The sequence below is a fragment of the Gobio gobio genome (genome assembly GCF_949357685.1).
Source record: "Gobio gobio genome assembly, chromosome: 10".
Classification (NCBI taxonomy): Eukaryota; Metazoa; Chordata; class Actinopteri; order Cypriniformes; family Gobionidae; genus Gobio; species Gobio gobio.
In genome coordinates, this window is record NC_137116.1 from 20384475 (window position 1) to 20404788 (window position 20314).

The 20314-nt window shown below is 40.9% G+C and overlaps 1 protein-coding gene across 1 annotated transcript in view; it reads left to right on the plus strand.

Moving 5' to 3' along the window:
• mtor (mechanistic target of rapamycin kinase) overlaps positions 1-20314 on the plus strand; it is a 479149-nt gene that overhangs the window by 317005 nt on the left and 141830 nt on the right. The window contains exons 31-32 of the mRNA XM_079827620.1: positions 1414-1514; positions 2879-2994. Coding sequence (XP_079683746.1) covers positions 1414-1514; positions 2879-2994 — 217 coding nt within the window. The remainder of the gene's footprint in view (positions 1-1413; positions 1515-2878; positions 2995-20314) is intronic.

A 20314-nucleotide genomic window follows, 5' to 3' on the forward strand; every position in this document is an offset into this window, starting at 1 on the left:
GCTGAGAAAGATGAGACGTATACAGTGACGTAAGACCTGGCTCTGTTGTGGCTCTCAGCATGTGGAAAAGCAAACGGTTCTTAGAAGGCTCCTCAGTCGAACCAACTATGAACTGGGACTAGCTCTGGCTCTGAACTAGCTCTAGCACTGCCTTGGTGGAAAAGGGGTATGAGAAGGTCTCTGGCAGTATATAGCACAAGAGCGGCCTCTAGAGGCGAACAAAAAACTCACTGACGCCTTGTGTTTACATTCACACGTGAGTCTGCTCGCTGCACAGAGAGCGCTAACACATCAGATGCGCGTTTAAAACACAGACAGCGAAACGGTATGAATACTGAACAAAGAACAGCAGTGTGTATGTTTGTCGACGAGGCTGAGAGGACGCTAAAAAAATTTGCAGTACCTCAAGCAGTTAAAACAATGTGATTAAAAACACACGCAAGTCCGACCCAAATGTTGCATATATAAAATTAGTGATGTGAGAAAGCAAACTGTATAATCATGCTGCCGACAGAAACATAAAGCAGAAACACGTTTGTTTTGTATTAGATAATTTCCTTCTAAAAAAGCAGACTGTTTGGATTTGTATGAAATAGTAACACTTTCCAATAAGATTCCATTTGTAACATTAACTAAGGTTAATAAATGCTATGGAAGTATTGTTTATTGTTAGTATGTTAATTTCAACATTAAATTGAGTTTGAATTTTTATTTTATCTGGTAACCTTGGTTATGCTCTATGAACTAACATGAATGATCAAGGTACAATATTGCTCATATTAAATGCTGTAAAAATGTATCATAATTCTTATAGTTCATGTAAGCTAACACATCCTTGTTGCATAGGGACTTGCATAGTGTTACCTATGATATGTACATGCATGTTTCTAGGTTATAGGTAAAGAAACAAATTTGATCTGTAATATTTTAATGTTTAAATTATTTTCTGAAGAATTTGTTCTGATAGAACTTCTTATTTTTAATATTCATATTTATAAGTTTTTAATTTAGCAAATTTTCGTGAATCAGTACTGTTTTTTATTTCTTGTTATAAAGTTCAGCACTGTTTTACTTTTTTTTTTAATCCAGTATCCATTTTAAAAACTATCGGTCGATTAATCGGTTATCGGCAAGTGTGGTCCAACCTAGTTATCGGTATCAGTAAAATCCACTAACGGTCGACCACTATTATGGGGTATAGAAAATGAGAAAATTAGTGTAGCTGCAACAACAAAATGAGAAAAATAAAGAGGTCTGAATACTTTTACAAGAACTGTATGAATGCACCAACTAATAAACAGATTTGTTAATCTTTATTGTGGGACCAGACTTTACTCAAAGTCTGGTTATGTGAGACTGCTTCCTCCTCTGCTGTCTGTCTTTCTCATTATCTTTCTCTTGTTTCTCTGTCAGGGGTCAGCTGCACCAGCAGTGCTGTGAGGAGTGGACTCTGGTCAGCGAAGAGACTCAAGCTAAGATGGCCCGCATGGCAGCAGCTGCAGCATGGGGACTGGGTGAGGGGGTGAGGGGGTGGGGGGGGGGGGCATTTCACCTTATTCTAATTAAAGAAAAAAAAAAACTTTGTTTTGCGTTGTACCACAATTAGGTTGAAGTTCAGGAATTTGTGAATTCTGTAACGTGTGTGTGTGTGTGAGACTACCTGGCAGCTTCAACTTTAACTGGCAGTTTTGTCCATTTTTTACTAATTTTGGTGAAACACTGCTAGCAAAGCCCTGGTTTAATTTCCATTATTACTCAAAAAGTAGCCCTATAATCACATTAGCACTATGATACATAATTAACATTACACTTCTATAGAGCAGAGATGCAAACTGCTTACCTTTAGGGTGAAGTTCAGTTCACTGTTATGAATTTTAAGCTAAATTGGTTATTTACATTATTCGTGCAGTTCCCAAGAGTTTTTGTTTGGGGCGCGATAAGGGATAATGTACATCCAGCCGGTTGTTATCGCAGAATAAACCCAGACAGAGTGATCAGCACCCTTTTATTAAATACTTTTTGCAACCTCCTTTTGCCAAGATAACAGCTCTGAGTTTTCTCCTATAATGCCTGATGAGTTTGGAGAACACCTGGCAAGATATCAGAGACCATTCCTACATACAGAATCTCACCAGATCCTTCAGATTCCCAGCTCAATGTTGGTGCTTCTTCTCTTCAGTGTACCCCATTCATTTTCTATAGGGATCAGGTCATGGCAGAAGTTTCATTTTGTGCTCAGTGACACATTTTTGTGTTGAAATTTGATGTTTGTTTTGTATCGTTGTCCTGCTAGAAGATCCAACCACGATTTTTAGCAGAGGAGGTCAGGTTTAGTTTTTTTTATCTGTTGGAATCCATGATAACAAGCATCTGAACAAGATGTCCAGGACCTCCAGCAAAAAAATACATTTTTTTCTCATTTCTCAACCCATATTTCAAAGAGGTAAATTCATATGAAATACTTCAAATGAACTGCAGCCACACAAAATAATTAAATCAAGTAGATTTTCATGTACTTTCTAAGAAGATAATTTTTTATGAAGCAACAAGATTCTATTGTGACTTTTGACCTAATAACACACAACGCACAGTTCAAATGCAATCATTATTCAGCATTCAATTAGTAAATCTATTTAAAATAAATATAAATTATAATCTACTGTAGATTCATCATACTCATTCTCTCCTTGAAATCATTTCGGATATAATATAGTCTTCTGCTTTTAAAATGTCCCATCAGATATTCCACATTGCTGGGAAACTTTATCTTGAATATAAGTCTCAGATATTGCAAACAGATATTTGTTTATAATATTAATTATTTTGTAGAAGATGTAATAGTTATATATAATATAATTTGCTCTTTTGTGTTTGTCAGGCCACTGGGACAGTATGGAAGAGTATACCTGTATGATCCCACGAGACACCCATGATGGAGCCTTTTACAGGGCAGTGCTTGCTCTACATCAGGATCTCTTCTCATTGGCCCAACAGGTACTTCATAATGAATAACTAATGAGAGTTATTAAATGAATTGGATTTAAACTACTGCTAACCTAATTTCTCATCATCTAAAAATGTCCAACTCACTTTACATGGAAGAAACAACCAGGAGGAAGATGTTTGAGGAAAAAGTTGGTCAGTTAAAATGATGAGCACAAAAGTTGGCGTGGTGCATTGTGTCAGTTATGTAATATTGGTCAGAGGCTACCCTCAGTCTGCACATAAAATTACTTGGCTGATGCTTGCACCCTGTGGTGATTTGATGTTCCTTCTTCCAAAATGAATGTGTGTTTGTGTGTGTGTGAGAGAGAACAATGAGCTCATACACACAGAGAACATCACAGGCACACCCATGTTTTCATCAATATTATCCTGTCTTCACACCTGTTCCATTACTCATGAGGACATTGTGACAAAGGTTGCTTTAATGAAACAGTCCCACCATCACTCGAGTTTAATGCTGGAAAGGAAAGTGTCCATTCACAGAATGAGATCCAGATGAAACTGTGCTTCTGGTCAGATCAGGTAATTTTGGTTAGTAGAGCTGCAGAATATATTGAAATTATTGAAATATCACCAATGTGCATATCCCAATTTGCATATCACAAGGTCTTTCGATAACTCAATAATTTTAATACTTCAAAAAGTTATGTTTATGGTGATGTAGATAGCAGAGAATAAACTGGGTATGCAACTAGGTGTGTGTGAGCATACACAAAAGACCAATGCCTGCACACACTGTGTGGTGAATATGAAATCATGGCTCCAGGTAAAAAAACAAAAAAAACAATTAAGGAGCCATTGGCTCTGATAAGGGAAAAAGTTAGGCGCCAAATTATTTTTTTATTGCCACAAAATAATAAAGAAGTTAACATTTTTCATGTGCAATTATATGAGCGCTGAATTTCATATTTAACTCCTTCCATTCTTTCTCATGAAGACAACAGTTTAAAGGTGCTACAAGCGATGTCAGGCGTTTTAGGCCAAAACATTTTGTCACATACAGCAAACATCTCCTCACTATCCGCTAGCTGCCTGTCCCCTACACACTCTGTAAAAAAAAGCGGCCTCTGTAGTCAGCACAAGCTCCACAAATGGCAACAAAAACAAACTTGGGCAGTCTGGACAACGAAACATAATAAACAGTGCTCCAGCCAATAACCGACAAGAATGATTTGGGGGTGGAGGTTTGTGCACATGAAGAGGGAAGTTTGAATTAAGCCGCGTTTCCACCGAAATTACCCGGAACTATTTGTACCAGGAACTTTTTTCCCAGGAACTTTTTCTCCCCCAGACCTGCTACAATCTGCGTTTCCACCGCGGTCTAAAGTACCGGGGAGATTAGGCAAATTAGTCCGGTGACATGGGAATGCGCGCGACTGCTTCTCCCAGTTACCGACGGACAGTAGGCTAATCACTTTTGCGCGATACTGTCTGCAACAATAACAAGTGTAGGTGATGCAAGCAGCGCTGCTTTTGCTGATTATGTACACACATTACCAACACTGTTTATTTAAACGTGCACTTTCACCTGGTTTGACCATTTTAATGCAAAATGGGATGATGGAATAAATATATACACATTTTTGTCAGCTTTATAACGTACTGGTGACCGCGGGGGAAAACACGCTGGTCTCCGTTGCCTGCGATTCATCAGGGCCACTCGTTACGTCTGGAAAAGCACGTTGAAAAAAGTTACTGCAACGTGTTTAAACACTGCAACGAGTTTAATAGATGATACCAAGATGATATATTTACCTTACCTTTACCTTCGGATTCCTGGATGGTTTCCAACAACGCACTAGCCGAGTCTTTCGTTACCGCTGCCCTAGAAAAGGACGGTCTGTGTCCCAGCAACGCGTCCAGGCGGTCATACCACTTGTTGATACGCCGGTCGGAACCGCTCCGGTTGTTATGATCCTTTAATTTCTTGTAATCTTGTCTTAATTTCTTCAACTTCTCTCTGCACTGTTTTCCAGTGTGACTGGAACCGAGCCGATATCTTCAGGTATACCTTTTCATTACGGGTCGCCGTTTCCAGTTCCCGCTGGATGTCCTCTTCCGCATATATGCTCAATAAAGCCTGAACCTCGTCGTCGGTCCATCGGTCGAATTTTTTGTTGAACTCCATTGTTGCAAAAAAAATATTTACTGAACGCATAACCCACGGAACCCACCTCGCAAAAGACTTGTAAATATGGCGGTGGAAAAAAAAAATAGCTGCGAGAGCTCAACCAATTAGCATGTTCAGCGCCCAAGTCCCACCCCCGAAAGTTTGCGAACTTTTGAAAAGTCCCACCTCGCAAGCAGGGCCGTTTGGAGGGGGAAATATTTACCCGGAACTTCATTTAGACCCTGGTTCCTGCGGTCGAAACACACCGAGTTCCCCCCCAAAGTTCCTGGTTCCGGGGTAAAGTTCCTGCGGTGGAAACGCGGCTTTATATGATTTTGAAATGGCCGACACACGACCAAAGATACAACGTTCTGATGAACAACTTGCAACGAAAAGGGAAAAGGAGAAGGAACACGCAAAGTCCCGAATTTACATCGGAAAAGCCGGAAGCACGGAGGGGAGGAGGAGGGAGGGTATAGCTAGCCTCTGTTTTGTTTAAAAACACTTCGAACGTCAACAAGAAGTTACTCCACCCAGGATCGCTTAGAGCACCTTTAAGTAAAAATATTATTTTTAAGGATTGTGATATAGTGCATATATTTAGCAAAATGCCACTTTCTATGGTTATTTTTCTAGCTGACTAACGAGTTTATGAGCATTGAATGGCTTTTCTGAGGTAAATTTGACATTACATGACATGATTGTTCTTAAGCTGAACGTGATTGCCGTGACCTGATTGTTCATAAGCTGTTTTATACAAGCTCTTTCCAAGGTTGAAATGCTGATTAGGCAATCTGTCAGGCCACAATAAAGAGCGCCAAAAAGTTTAAAGTTTGTTAATTGTTTACTAAAATTAACAAACAAATTAAAAGTGACATATTAAAGGAGACCGTTCTTCCAAAGTACAAATCTTCCTGCGATAATGGATGGCTGCACTACAAATAACGTGAAGTTCAGGCAGTAACAGAAAACAGCTAAGATTAAAATATATTGAGGATAAGAATCCATATCAGTATCAATTAAAAATGCAAATTGTTACGGATTAGTTCGCATCCACACAGCTGACATGTTTATCTGTTGCGGTTAACCCCCCCTCCCTCCATGTAAAGCGCTTTGTGTACCTAGAAAAGCACTATATAAATGTAAAGAATTATTATTCATTGACATGTCTCCATCGTTTTCTATCTCTCTCATGCTGCCACAGCAGTCAGCATTGTTGCTCGATAGAGATGAGAGCTTTGAAAAAGCCTGATATTTTCTGTTTTGACATCCGTTTCTGATGAGTATTTTGGCGCTCAGGCAGTTTTTTTCCCACTGTAACTTTGCTGCATGTCGTCTCATTTTATTACGTCAACAAAACAAAAGATGTGATTGGCTACTCATCACAGAACATGCCGGTAAAAAGGCACAACATTTTTAATCGTAACGTATAGGGGTGTAACGATATATCGTTAAACGATACATCGCGATATAAAAATGTGAAGATATGTATCATTGATGGAAACGATATGATTCGCGATAGTTATTTTATCCAAGGCTCAACTTGCTGTAGTAGGCCTATTTATAAGGTATAATTCATCCAAACACAAATTTACAAATGTAGGCTACCACAAATGTAAACTCTGTCATCATGTACTCACCATCATGTAGTTTTTCGTTTAACTTCCAAACAGAAATTATATTCTTTATGAAACCGGAGGGATATCAGTCCCTCCATTTAAAGTCATTCCTCTCAACTTAAAAGATCCAATAAATGTCATAAAGGCATCGTAAAAGACCTAATCGAGTGGTCTAATCCAAATCCAAGTCTTCTGAAGAGACACGAACGATGGTTTATGATGAACAGATTTATAAAGACGCACATACTGTAGTAAACACAGACGTTCAAATGATTGCGTGACGTGCGAAAACAACATAAGAGTAAACGCAGAATAAAAATTCTTGGATGAGATAAACATTTACAGTTTGAGAATTAGTCATTTTGACACGTTTTCTTGCGATTAGAACTGTGATTGATTGCATTGATCATCTGAAGTGCACGCGCTGCCAGAACGGCACTCTTCAAAGTGAGAGCGCAAACATTATTTAAAGCGGCACTCCTTAGTGAAAGTGCAAACATCATTTAAATCATCAGATCACATTTAGTTTTAATAGTATGATTATTCAAAGATGGTTAATTCTTATATATATAGTGCGTTAATAGCAGTAGAGGCGGAACATAGCAAGCACGGAGAGAATGCTGCCTGCATTGAAAGCACGAGTAATGCGTGAGGGTTTACGGAGTTTACAGAGTTTCAGTGACATTATTTCATTAAACGACTATATATAATGTTGAATATAAAGTATAATAATGCAATGGGGGAATATTTGTGGGTCCTGATAATAATACACTAATAATAATAATATTATTTTAATAATAATTTAAAAATAAAAAAACCCTCTTTATTTTGGCTTAAAATATTGGGATACCTATCGTATCGTGAGTTCAGTATCGCGATTCATATCGAATCGTGACGCGAGTGTATCGTTACACCCCTAGTAACGTACATTTATATGGTCATCAGTGGAGATCTCAGCAACAATATCACTCGCAAATTAATATTTTTGGTCGCAAATGTGACCGTTTTAGTCGCAGTCTGGAGCCCTGTGAAATGCATGTGTACCTGCGGCAGCATTTCAGCAAAAGCTAAAGCCTGATTCCACCACAGACACGGAGCCTGCACCTGCCGCGGAGAATGAGCCAGCGAGCCCTGCTGAGCCATGTTCCGCCCCCGAGCCCGAGCCTAATATAATGTCTGAACAGGTGGGGGAGTCAGAAACAATGCCTGTCCTCAGATGGAAGCCTTTTTTCTTCTTCCCCCACTGGAGTTTTCTAGGTCTCTTGAGTTTCCTGTATCCCCAGAGAGCCGCCCAGCCTCCCTCTCCCACCTCCTCTACCTAATCGAAATGTGTCATCAGCTCTTACTCTGGTTCCTGTCAATCCCTCAGCGCATCCACAATTGGGCCCCTGCAGTATGGCAGATTCGCCTCAGGTCTTCCAGTCCCCAGCATTGCCTTGGATTCCCCATCTCCACCTCCATCCACAGAGCCCTGGATTCCACCTCGGTCCTCCGACCCATCTGCTGCGCCTTGGCTCAATGCTCCCTTAGCTTCACCATGACCCGTTATACCACCAGCTCCACCAGGCTCCTCCACCTTCCTCCGGCTGCACAGTGGTTCTTGGTCGCACAGGCTCCACTGCGGTTTTCCAGATCCCTGCCTTTGCTTTGGTCCCATGCGCAGTCAGCTCCACCTTGGCCCTCCAGACCTGCAGTTTCACCCTGGCTACGTGTATCCCAGGCTCCGTCTGGGTCTCCTCCGCGCAAAGCACCCCTGGTTCCATCGATCAAGCCTCCACCATGGCTCCTCCCTCCTGCGTCACTTTAAGGAACATTGTGCCGACTGTGGCCTGGGTCATCACCAGGGGCCTCATTTATAAACGTTGCGTACGCACAAAAGAAATATATACAATAATTGGTATTTATAAAAAGCAAACTTGGCGGGAAAATGTGCGGTCCACGCAAGCTCTGACCCAGGCATACGCACAAAAACGGGTGAAATGAGAAGGCAGATGGAAGAAACACGTGAAAGTGTGTGAAACTGTAGACCGTTGTGTAAAAGAAATGGCAATACTGCCTCTCGTAAATAACATGAAGACTTCACAAAGCAAGTCTTACAATTAACAGCCTACATGAACACCCGTTTGATCGATCTGCAGTGTAAAACAAACAAAATCAACGAAAATTACAACAGAAATGCAAATGAACACATATTTGTGAAATATGTTCTGCAATAATATTGGCATTTTATGAGAGAGAGAGAGAGAGAGAGAGAGAGAGAGAGAGAGAGAGAGAGAGAGAGAGAGAGAGAGAGAGAATTAGAGAGATAGATGTATTAATTGTCCACTGGAGAAAGTTGTTTTCATAGTCAAAATTGATTCATCAGCTACGGAATCATGGTATTCATGCATATGCCTTTAGTTTGTTTTATTTCTGATAAAAAATAACGTATGACGTATGTCTCAACCATTCAGAAAGCTGCAAGAATTACATTTGCACTGAACTATTTCCCATTTCCACGTAGATTATAACCTTGTCAGCTTGTCAGATGCAATTAAATGGATGGAAATAAAATACCCCATCACAATGCGTAAAGACGCACAATGGCTGATCTTGCGCTCTTAGAAGATGTGGCAAATGGAAGGATTCTTGGTGAACGCATCTTCAGACAGCAAGAAGACTTGCTGACAAACGAGGACACACTCTGGCGATGGAGCGCTAGATGCTTTTTTGCCTCGACTTTGACGTCCGACCATTTCTTTTTTATTTCGGCCATGGTCCGAAGTTGTGAGGCTACAGCATTTACGGCGTCTGCAACCTTTTGCCACTCAAGTGCCTTTTTGGCATTAGTATGCCCACACTGTGCCCTCCAAAACAACATTTTTCTCCTCATTTCCACCTCACCAACGATAACTTCTACTTCACATTGAGTGGTTACGTTTTTTTTATTTCCTCTCTGTGTTTGCCATGATTTAGCAATCGATGAATATTAACTTGTGGGCGTTTCACGGACTATTTATGGGCGACTATGGGCGTGACATGAAGCCGCAAAAGCTGCGCTACATTTAGAATTGATTGTGATTTATTAAGGGAAAACTGCGTAGGATGTGCGTGCGCACGGTTTTATAAATCCAAATATTTCTGTGCATACGCACGTCCTGTGTTTCATCCGTACGCCACTTCTGACGCAAATCCTACACAAAATTTTATAAATGAGGCCCCTTCTGCTCCTGGCTCCTTCCTCCACTCGCCGATGGACTGTTTTGTTTGCTCTGGACTATGTTTGTTTCTGTGGTCCACTCTATAATAGAAAATTAAGAAATTAATGAAAATAAATGTATCATACAAAAAGTGTTTTCATGGCAGCTGTTTAGTCATTCTTTAGTGAGTATCAAACACGATTGAATAAATTCAAGGTGCACTTTTTCATAATGCAAAAATGCAGTTTATTAGCATTTCGGGTTTTTGTGGGAACCCTGACAATAGTACAGATGTACAGCTGTCTGGTCCATTCAGAAGCTCGTATGAAAGGTGCGCCGGTCATTGACCTGTCACTGTCACGCCACTGTTATTCTTCCACATCCCACACTGTGCTGTTTTTGTCTTCTTTGCTTGAAAAACAAATCCTTGTCACCCAAAAGCCTCTTTTCCCTCAAGAGGACGTATTGGAGAATAAACGAGGAGAAGAATGTTTCGGAGAGTGAGGTCAGCAGCAGAATCTTAGCAATGCTTGTTCTGTATGTCTGTGTATGTATTGAGGCAATCATTCTCTTTCATCATCCCGTGTTCGAGATCCACCTATGGCAGGGGTGTCCAAACTTTTTTAAAAGGGGGCCAGATTTGATGTTGTGGACACACCTGGGGGCCGGTTCCTTTTCTATATACAGTGAGGAAAATAAGTATTTGAACACCTTGCTATTTTGCAAGTTCTCCCACTTAGAAATCATGGAGGGTTCTGAAATTGTCATCGTAGGTGCATGTCCACTGTGAGAGACATAATCCAAAAAAAAATCCAGAAATCACAATGTATGATTTTTTAACTATTTATTTGTATGATACAGCTGCAAATAAGTATTTGAACACCTGTCTATCAGCTAGAATTCTGACCCTCAAAGACCTGTTTGTCTGCCTTTAAAATGTCCACCTCCACTCCATTTATTATCCTAAATTAGATGCACCTGTTTGAGGTCGTTAGCTGCATAAAGACACCTGTCCACCCCATACAATCAGTAAGAATCCAACTACTAACATGGCCAAGACCAAAGAGCTGTCCAAAGACACTAGAGACAAAATTGTACACCTCCACAAGGCTGGAAAGGGCTACGGGGAAATTGCCAAGCAGCTTGGTGAAAAAAGGTCCACTGTTGGAGCAATCATTAGAAAATGGAAGAAGCTAAACATGACTGTCAATCTCCCTCGGACTGGGGATCCATGCAAGATCTCACCTTGTGGGGTCTAAATGATCCTAAGAAAGGTGAGAAATCAGCCCAGAACTACACGGGAGGAGCTGGTCAATGACCTGAAAAGAGCTGGGACCACCGTTTCCAAGGTTACTGTTGGTAATACACTAAAACGTCATGGTTTGAAATCATGCATGGCACGGAAGGTTCCCCTGCTTAAACCAGCACATGTCCAGGCCCGTCTTAAGTTTGCCAATGACCATTTGGATGATCCAGAGGAGTCATGGGTGAAATTCATGTGGTCAGATGAGACCAAAATAGAACTTTTTGGTCATAATTCCACTAAACATGTTTGGAGGAAGAAGAATGATGAGTACCATCCCAAGAACACCATCCCTACTGTGAAGCATGGGGTGGTAGCATCATGCTTTAGGGGTGTTTTTCTGCACATGGGACAGGGCGACTGCACTGTATTAAGGAGATGATGACCGGGGCCATGTATTGCGAGATTTTGGGGAACAACCTCCTTCCCTCAGTTAGAGCATTGAAGATGGGTCGAGGCTGGGTCTTCCAACATGACAATGACCCGAAGCACACAGCCAGGATAACCAAAGAGTGGCTCTGTAAGAAGCATATCGTGGTTCTGGCGTGGCCTAGCCAGTCTCCAGACCTAAACCCAATAGAGAATCTTTGGAGGGAGCTCAAACTCCGTGTTTCTCAGCGACAGGCCAGAAACCTGACTGATCTAGAGAAGATCTGTGTGGAGGAGTGGGCCAAAATCCTTCCTGCAGTGTGTGCAAACCTGGTGAAAAACTACAGGAAATGTTGACCTCTGTAATTGCAAACAAAGGCTACTGTACCAAATATTAACATTGATTTTCTCAGGTGTTCAAATACTTATTTGCAGCTGTATCATACAAATAAATAGTAAAAAAAAATCATACATTGTGATTTCTGGATGTTTTTTTAAATTATGTCTCTCACAGTGTACACGCACCTACGATGACAATTTCAGACCCCTCCATGATTTCTAAATGGGAGAACTTGCAAAATAGCAGGGTGTTCAAGTACTTATTTTCCTCACTGTATATATGTATATATATACAGTATATGTATATATATATATATATATATATGTATATATATATATATATATATATATATATATATATATATATATATATATATATATATATATATATATATATATAGTGCTGGGCAAATTAACGCGTTAACACAGGCGATTCTTTTTTTTTTTCAGTTTAACACATTAAAAATATTTAACGCAATTAACGCAGTAACCATTTTTATATCCTTTTTTGCTCAGCGTTAAATTATATGACTACGCTCTTATTCATGTAAATGCTTTTAAACCATCTAAGCGCGACAAGACACAAGAGAACGCGCTGTATGTCAATGTCCTGTCTGTGTGGGTGCGTCTCAATCAGATCCCTAGTTCAGTAGTTAGGGCACTGATCAGGGAGTCGGCCACATTCATGTACACGATATACTGATTCACCACCTAGGAAGCTAGGGAGTTAATCGAGGGACACCCCTCATAACCCTGGCACACATACACACGCGCGCTAGTCTCGTGCACACATTGAGTTCTCTTTCGCTCTTGAACAAACAATAACAGCAACACAGATGTTACATAACTACCCGTCTAGGGTTGATAGTCAGTAACAATGAAACAAAAGTAAAAAATTAAATAAAAAGAAAGCTTGGAGAGAGAACCAAGATTATTCAACCTCCTGTCCCAAAAAAGAATCAACCAGTTCAAATTAACATTTTAATTTGAAAAGATAAAGGATAATACAAAAATCCCATGAAAGGATACAAAAATACAATTCAAAGAATAGCAAATAATCAAGAACAGGGGATAATACTTCAGGGGAGGGCCAGGCCAAAATAACAAACAAAACATAAGATAACTAACCCAAGAATCTCATTAAATGTCCTAGAAAAGGAGAATAGAAATAAAAGACATCAAACTTCCCTTACTCCCTACCTACCCAAAAACAGGAGAAAAGAGAAGTACAAACATAAATGGCACCCTCCCCCTACAATCCCCAAATTACAAATAAATTAAGAAGAATATACAAACATACTTAACATAAGATCATAGATTAAATCAAAGGTAACACTTTAGTTCTCTTCCCACTAAAGAACTCACGACAAGATCCTGAGCTCACTCAATCAGAATCAAGACAACAATCCAAACAACAGAGTCTGGGCAGACAGGAGGAAGAATTCATCTTGGCAAAAGAAAGTCTCTCTCCCTTCTCAATTGATCCGCTTCAACTTATATCTCAGCTCCTCCCCTTCATTCTCCAATCACGTCAAACACCGTTAGATTGAGTACAGCTGGTCGTTGTACCTGTTGGAATGACGAAAGAGAGAACAAGAGACAAAGAGAGCAAAACACCCAAGCACATACACAAATGCATGACACACTGCAGTAACAAATAAACATACGTCCTTGGACGTAACACAGAGAATGTTGTCAAAATGGCAGTTTAAAGTGACAGCAGCACTGATGATGTCTGTCATTAATGTTCATCAACGAAGTCAAGTCAACTTTATTTATATAGGGCTTTTTACAATGCAGATTGTTTCAAAGCAGCTTCACAGTGTTAAACAGAAGAATTTGATTCGGCTGTACAGCTGCTCTGGAGAAAACGGATCATTTCCATTTCGGGTCATCTAGCTCATTTCAATTATCATACAGTGACAATTTGGGCAGATCAGTCATTTAGTTGATGTCATTAATTTAGTTTAGTAATTAAATTTATTTGGATATTTAGTTGAAAATTTGGTGTCCCCAACTTAGCAAGTCAAGCCAAAAGTGACAGTGGCAAGGAACCAACGGTAACAGAAAATTGCAGCTTTAATGATGATTAATCTAGATTTAATTTATTATTTATGCAGTTAAGAAAGGTGTTGATAACTTTATCCAATTTCTGTGTAGACTTTGTCTGACAGGGAAGACCATGGGTAAATATAACATTTATTATAATGGTTTAATGTAAAGATTGTTTTAAGTTCAATTAAATAGCATATAGTTACTACTTACTAGCATATACTAGAGGTCTTCACGGGTCCAAAAATTCATACCCGAACCCGAAGAGACCCATGATTTGCTTAACGGAACCGACCCGGACCCGTCTGTTATTTCAAAAGCTGGACCCGACCCGTGCAGATCCGAGAAATGCCAAAAATGTAGTACCCGGAACCGACCTGGACCCGTCTAGTATTTAAAAGCTGAAACCGAACCCGGCGGGAAGACACAGACCCGATTGGACCCGACTGTCACATATTCCATAATAACTGATATTAACAAGTCAATAAACAAGTTATGAAAAAATATAACTTTTTGTCTTACCTAGCCGTCGTCTCCCTTCCTTGTAACGTTACTTGTGATGCATTACATCCTTGCCAAAAAGTTGAATCCATGTTATTCCTCTCTTGTTATTCCAAGCATGCTTAATTCACTCATCATTTCAGCTGTAAAAGTCCACTTTATGTCACGGTGACGGATGACAAATGCGTCTTTGCAGATTTGCATTTCGTCAAGTTAACTCGCATAACTTTGACTGTTTGACTGTTTGCCTTTTTGAACTATAATAACGATTGCTCGTTCAGTGGCCGCTGACGTCAGCATTATTTATTTTGTATCATCCCTGTGAGCCGAGTCTGACCACCAAAACTTTAAGATTAAATAAGACGGTTCATTCATATTATTATTAAAGTCAATCACAGCGGAAGCTCGGGTTGCCATAGAAACATGACACGAGCTTGAGACCGCACATGCGCGGTGGCTGGAGCAACCTGAAATATGAGCTTTTTTACGCAATTTGAGCATCATAGAAAACATTTGTGACAGTTCACCTGGGATTTTGTTGCTGATTTTAAATATATTATTTAAATATAAGTTCAAATCAAACTTCAACAGTGCGTCATGTAGACAGCACTTGCTTTTTCTCATGTTTGTCCACAATATGCATGAAGGATGCCCGGACAGAAGAGGTGGCCGTGGGTTAAACTTCTTTATATTCGTTGTTTTTTTTAGCTTTTTCCGCACATCACTCATGAAGGTAACCATTATTATTACTACCGTGCGCTTGCAGAGAGAGCGCGAGAGCGAGAGAGAGAGAGAGAGAGAGAGAGAGCGCGTGAGGCGAGCGAGGCGAGCGAGCAAGAGAGAGATCGCTCGTGTTTTTCTTCTTTCTTTTAAACCTTATTTCCCGGCTCACACTTTTCTTATCCTAATTTTACAGTTGCAAGTTACAAAAAACACACAAGCAGTGCTGACTGACTCTGATCACGGGCAGGTGTTCTCCGGTTCCGGATCGACTCCGGTATTACACACAATGTTAAACAGACCCGGGACCCGTAGTAATAGATTGGGACCCGACCCGGACCCGGCTGATCATTTAAAATATAGACCCGTACGGGTCCCGGGTCGGGTCCCGGGTCCACGGGTCTCGGGGGCTCCGTGAAGACCTCTAGCATATACTTCAGGTTATTCGTTTATTTCTAGTCGGAGGGACTGTCACTCATGTCAGAAAGTTAGTAACTTTAGTAAATTATGGATCAGCGCTGACTCGAGACGCGAACCGTTTAGAGCGATTCAGTCCGATTTGGTGAACTGGTTTCAGACTTTTCCAGACTTTCTTTCTGTCTTTCGTTCCACTTTTGGCGCGTTAATGTTTCCCTGGCCTAAAATCTAGTACTGCCACCTTAACTGCATGATTTGTAAATTATGTGTGGCGGGCCACATGTAATATATTTTAATAGACAAACTGCGGGCCGGACTTTGGACACCCCTGACCTATGGGAAGGGCATCCGTACCTGATCTCTGCAGAAGTATCCAATTGCACCAAGTATGGCTTGACAGACCGGAGTGCATTCCCAATGCCAGGTAAGGGACCGCCCCTTACCAAAGTGCATAAAGCACATGCACACGCTACCTTTCCTCAGTTGTCATTGAAATATGGAATATTTTATATTCAGCTCATGGTTTTACGGACTTCACTATTGTCTGCAGTAGGACACATCTTTTGGATCTGCCTCTGCTGGATTTTTTTTTTTTTCAACCAGGTTGGCTAAAGTAATTAATGCAGGCTGCCCGTGCTCGCACTCGCACTCTTTAGCAGGCTGCCCGCCTCGCTTTCTTCTCTATTTTCCCCTGTTCTGCGGCTGCCCATCTGTCAGATTATTTGTTTATTTCTTTCGATAACTGTCTCTAAACCCACAATAGCTATCCCCAGGGACAACCACTCGCGTTCCTGCCCGGCCGTGTGCTGCGCATTCATCGCTGCTAGGGATTACCATCCTTACTGTGTGGTGTGTATGGGCCTTAAACACGCCAAAGATGCTTCTTTGAGAGTCTTTCCAAGAAACTCCCTACATTTAGTCATTTAGCAGACGCTTTTATCCAAAGCGACTTACAAATGAGGGCAATAGAAGCAGCTAGAGCAGTCCAAGGGCAACAATATCAACAATATGCAAGTGCTGTAACAAGTCTCAGTTAATCTAGCACAGAACAGAATGTTTTTTTTTTTTTTTTTATAAATAAATTAGACAGACAGACAATGAATATAATGATAAGTGCTATTCTCGATCGGTCAGGTGTTGCTGGAAAAGATGTGTCTTTAGACGTTTTTTGAAAATGGCTACAGACTCGGCCGCACGAATTGAGATAGGCAGGTCATTCCACCAGGTGGGAACGGTCCAGGAAAAGGTCCGTGACAGTGATTTCATGCCTCTCTGGTATGGCACCACAAGGCATCGTTCACTGGCAGAACGCAAGTTCCTGGAGGGTGTGTAAGTCTGAACGAGCTTGTTTAGGTATATTGGTGCAGAGCCAGTGGATGTTTTGAAGGCGAGCACCAGTGCCTTGAATTTAATGCGAGCGGCTATTGGTAGCCAGTGCAGGCTGATGAGGAGAGGCGTGACGTGTGCTCTCTTCGGCTCACTAAAGACCAACCTCGCCGTTGCATTCTGGATCAGTTGCAAGGGTTTGATAGTGCATGCCGGAAGGCCCGCTAGAAGAGCATTGCAGTAGTCCAGTCTGGAGAGAACAAGAGCTTGTACCAGTAGTTGTGTGGCATGATCTGATAGGAAGGGTCTAATCTTCCTAATGTTGAATAGTGCAAATCTGCAGGACCGGGTTGTTGCAGTAATGTAGTCAGTGAATTTTAGCTGATCATCAATCACAACCCCAAGGTTCCTGGCTGTCCTGGACGGAGTTATGGTTGATGATCCTAGCTGAATGGAGAGATTGTGATGCAGTGCTGGTTTGGCTGAGACCACAAGCAGTTCTGTCTTTGCAAGGTTGAGTTGCAGGTGATGTTCCTTCATCCATGCTGAAATGTCTGTTAGGCAGGCAGCGATACGAACACCAACCGATGGATCATCAGGTTGAAATGAGAAGACATTTATAAAAGGTAAAAATCAATTAAAACTTTTTGGAAAAGATTATCCCTAAACATAGGGGTGTGCAATATTGACAAAAAATTATATCTTAATATTTTCTGGGATTTTCTTGATAACGATAATTAGACGATATTTTGCTGAGTGTGTTATTGTGCTAATATTATTCATATTCTGTGTGGTGGTCAGTTCACAACAGTGACAGAAATAATCTTTTCCAAAAAGTTTTAATTGATTTTTACCTTTTATGGGCATTTTTACCTTTTATAAATGTCTTTTTTTAAACCTAATTATATTCATGCATCATCTTTGTGTCAATTAATCAAATGTAATTATACTAATGAGCAAACACTGTCAGTCCAGAGAGAGACGGACTGGGCACACCAGATAGCTGAGAAAGTTTTATTGTACCGAATTGTTGAGAGCGCTGTGAGCGCGAGTTTTTGTTTGTATCTGAGAGTTCTGAATAAACACGAGTCCCAGTCACACGACCCTGTCTTCTTCCTCCTTATTCTACGAAGCCCTCTCGAATACTTTTACTACATTTTTTTTACCATCACAGCCGTAGAGATGAAAGAATCGTGAAAGTGTTGATTATAGCATTATTTTTAGATCTTTCCCCATCACATGAAAGGCTTGAACATAGAGTACACATGCAGTCTGTTGATCGCGTGAATGCAGTGATCTCGTCATTGCAGTGCTATATCTCTCACAAAATGCTTTCACCACAACTAACAGCAAACACGACATCGACATGAATACAGTAAGAGCTTCGTTGTGCAGCATAACAGCATCATTCATTATAACGGCAGTTTGGGCAAGTGTGCAGATACACTCGCGACGTGTGATTCACAGCTCCGAACATTATAAAGAGAGTGTTCTTTGATCGCTCTCTGTAATCATTTAAATAATGGATTTGTTTCATGCTACTAACAGGAACCATGTGAAGTTTATCGTTTTAGTCACTGGCTTGATTCAATGATGCATCACGCTTAGGGCATCACAGTCGGCGGGACTGACAGTATTAAACAATTTAGAAAGAAAGGCTGTGTGAATTTAAAATATTAGCTACACATCAGAAATCACTGATCACAGATCAGGCATTAATGAACACTGTTACTCACTGTTTGTGGCGGTGCTGTCGAATCCATATGGTAAAAGTCTGTTTGTAAAGCCTCTGCTGACATCGTGACTGATAAACGGAATCCATTTTCTCCAAATTCTCTGGGCGGGCAAAGCAGAGGAAGGGGAGGTAACCGTTCCCCTTATGTCGACATATAGGGAAGATTCCAGATCGGCTCATCTGAGCTCTCATTTTCTCAAAGGCAGAGCAGGACACCCAGAACTTGGTTTACACCTATCAAAATTTCTAGCCACTTGGGGACCATATACAGGCTAGAAGAACTCATATTAATGTTAAAAATGTCATGCCATGTGACCTTTAATAAAAGTAAATTTTATCTGCATATCAATTCTTAAACCTTTGTTTGACTAGATTATTGTGAACCTGCTCATCAAGCACCACCCACCACCACCACAAGTAAATTCTCAACCTATGGGAAACACTGCACTCTGACAGCAGATGGCGCTAATGGAACAGCAGAAATGCAGCAGTTACCCCGGTAATCAAAGCAGTAAACAACGCAGCTGCGCTACTACAGCATTTAAAGTTCCCATACTGTCAAAACTGAAATTTCCTGGACTCAGGTCTAGGGGCTATGTAACTACCATTTAAGTTTCGAAACAGTCAATCCACAGTCAAATGCACACAGCCTGCATAAAGTAGCTGTGCCGTTTCACGAGCCATTGTAACTTCCGTAAAAATGTGATGTCAGAACTGTCATTCACCACCCCGAGCACTGCCCACCGTCCCACTCTCCTTTTGCCAAACCCCCAGACAGCATCTTGTCCATGCCATTGCTGAGCAACGACATCAGGGAAACATGTCGAGAAAACGCTGTTCAGTTGATGGATGTCAGAAATTACATCATTGCACAGGCTTCCGAACAACATAATATAAGAGACCAGTGGCTAATGTTTATTTATTCGAAAATACCACAGCAATTTAGTTAGACCTTCACCGTCTGTTCTGCACATTTTACAAGTGACTGCTTCGTCAATCAGGCACAGTTCAATGCTGGTTTTTCAAAGAAGCTACTCATCAAAGATTCAGATCCGCAACCCTTAAGTAAACTTCTCGCACATTTTATGTTACATTTTGGAGCCAGCATAATCTGAAATTATAGTTTGTAAACGGTTATGCAACGCTAACGTGTTCCTAAAGCTGAAAGTAAAAAAAAATTAAAAAGGCCTTTCTGTCAGGATCACTATCGTCAAAGTGATAGATAATTAGCATAGTTTAGATTGGCGGTATGGTTCTGTTCTGGGCAAGAACTCCCTACTCATCCATGCAGCCTAGCATGGATAAGAGCAGAGAGAGCAGTGATAAACCCCCCTTAGGGTAAACAGAACAGAAGCAACAATGTATTGCAGATAGCATTAATGTCATATTAAAATGTACAACCCAATTCAGGAATGTAGTCTGATTCAGGGGGAATCAGAACGCCAAATCCTGACTGACGAGTGGAGGAGCTGGGGATGGAGGAGGGTAATTAGCTCCGGAGAACGCGATAGCAGCTGATGATACTGAAGGAGTTTATATATGCACGCTGTGATAGGCATCGTATCCCTATAGTTAGACGTGATCAGCTGACAGTCGCTGATGCAAGCTTGACTAACGTGCCCTGCCAGAACTAACGCT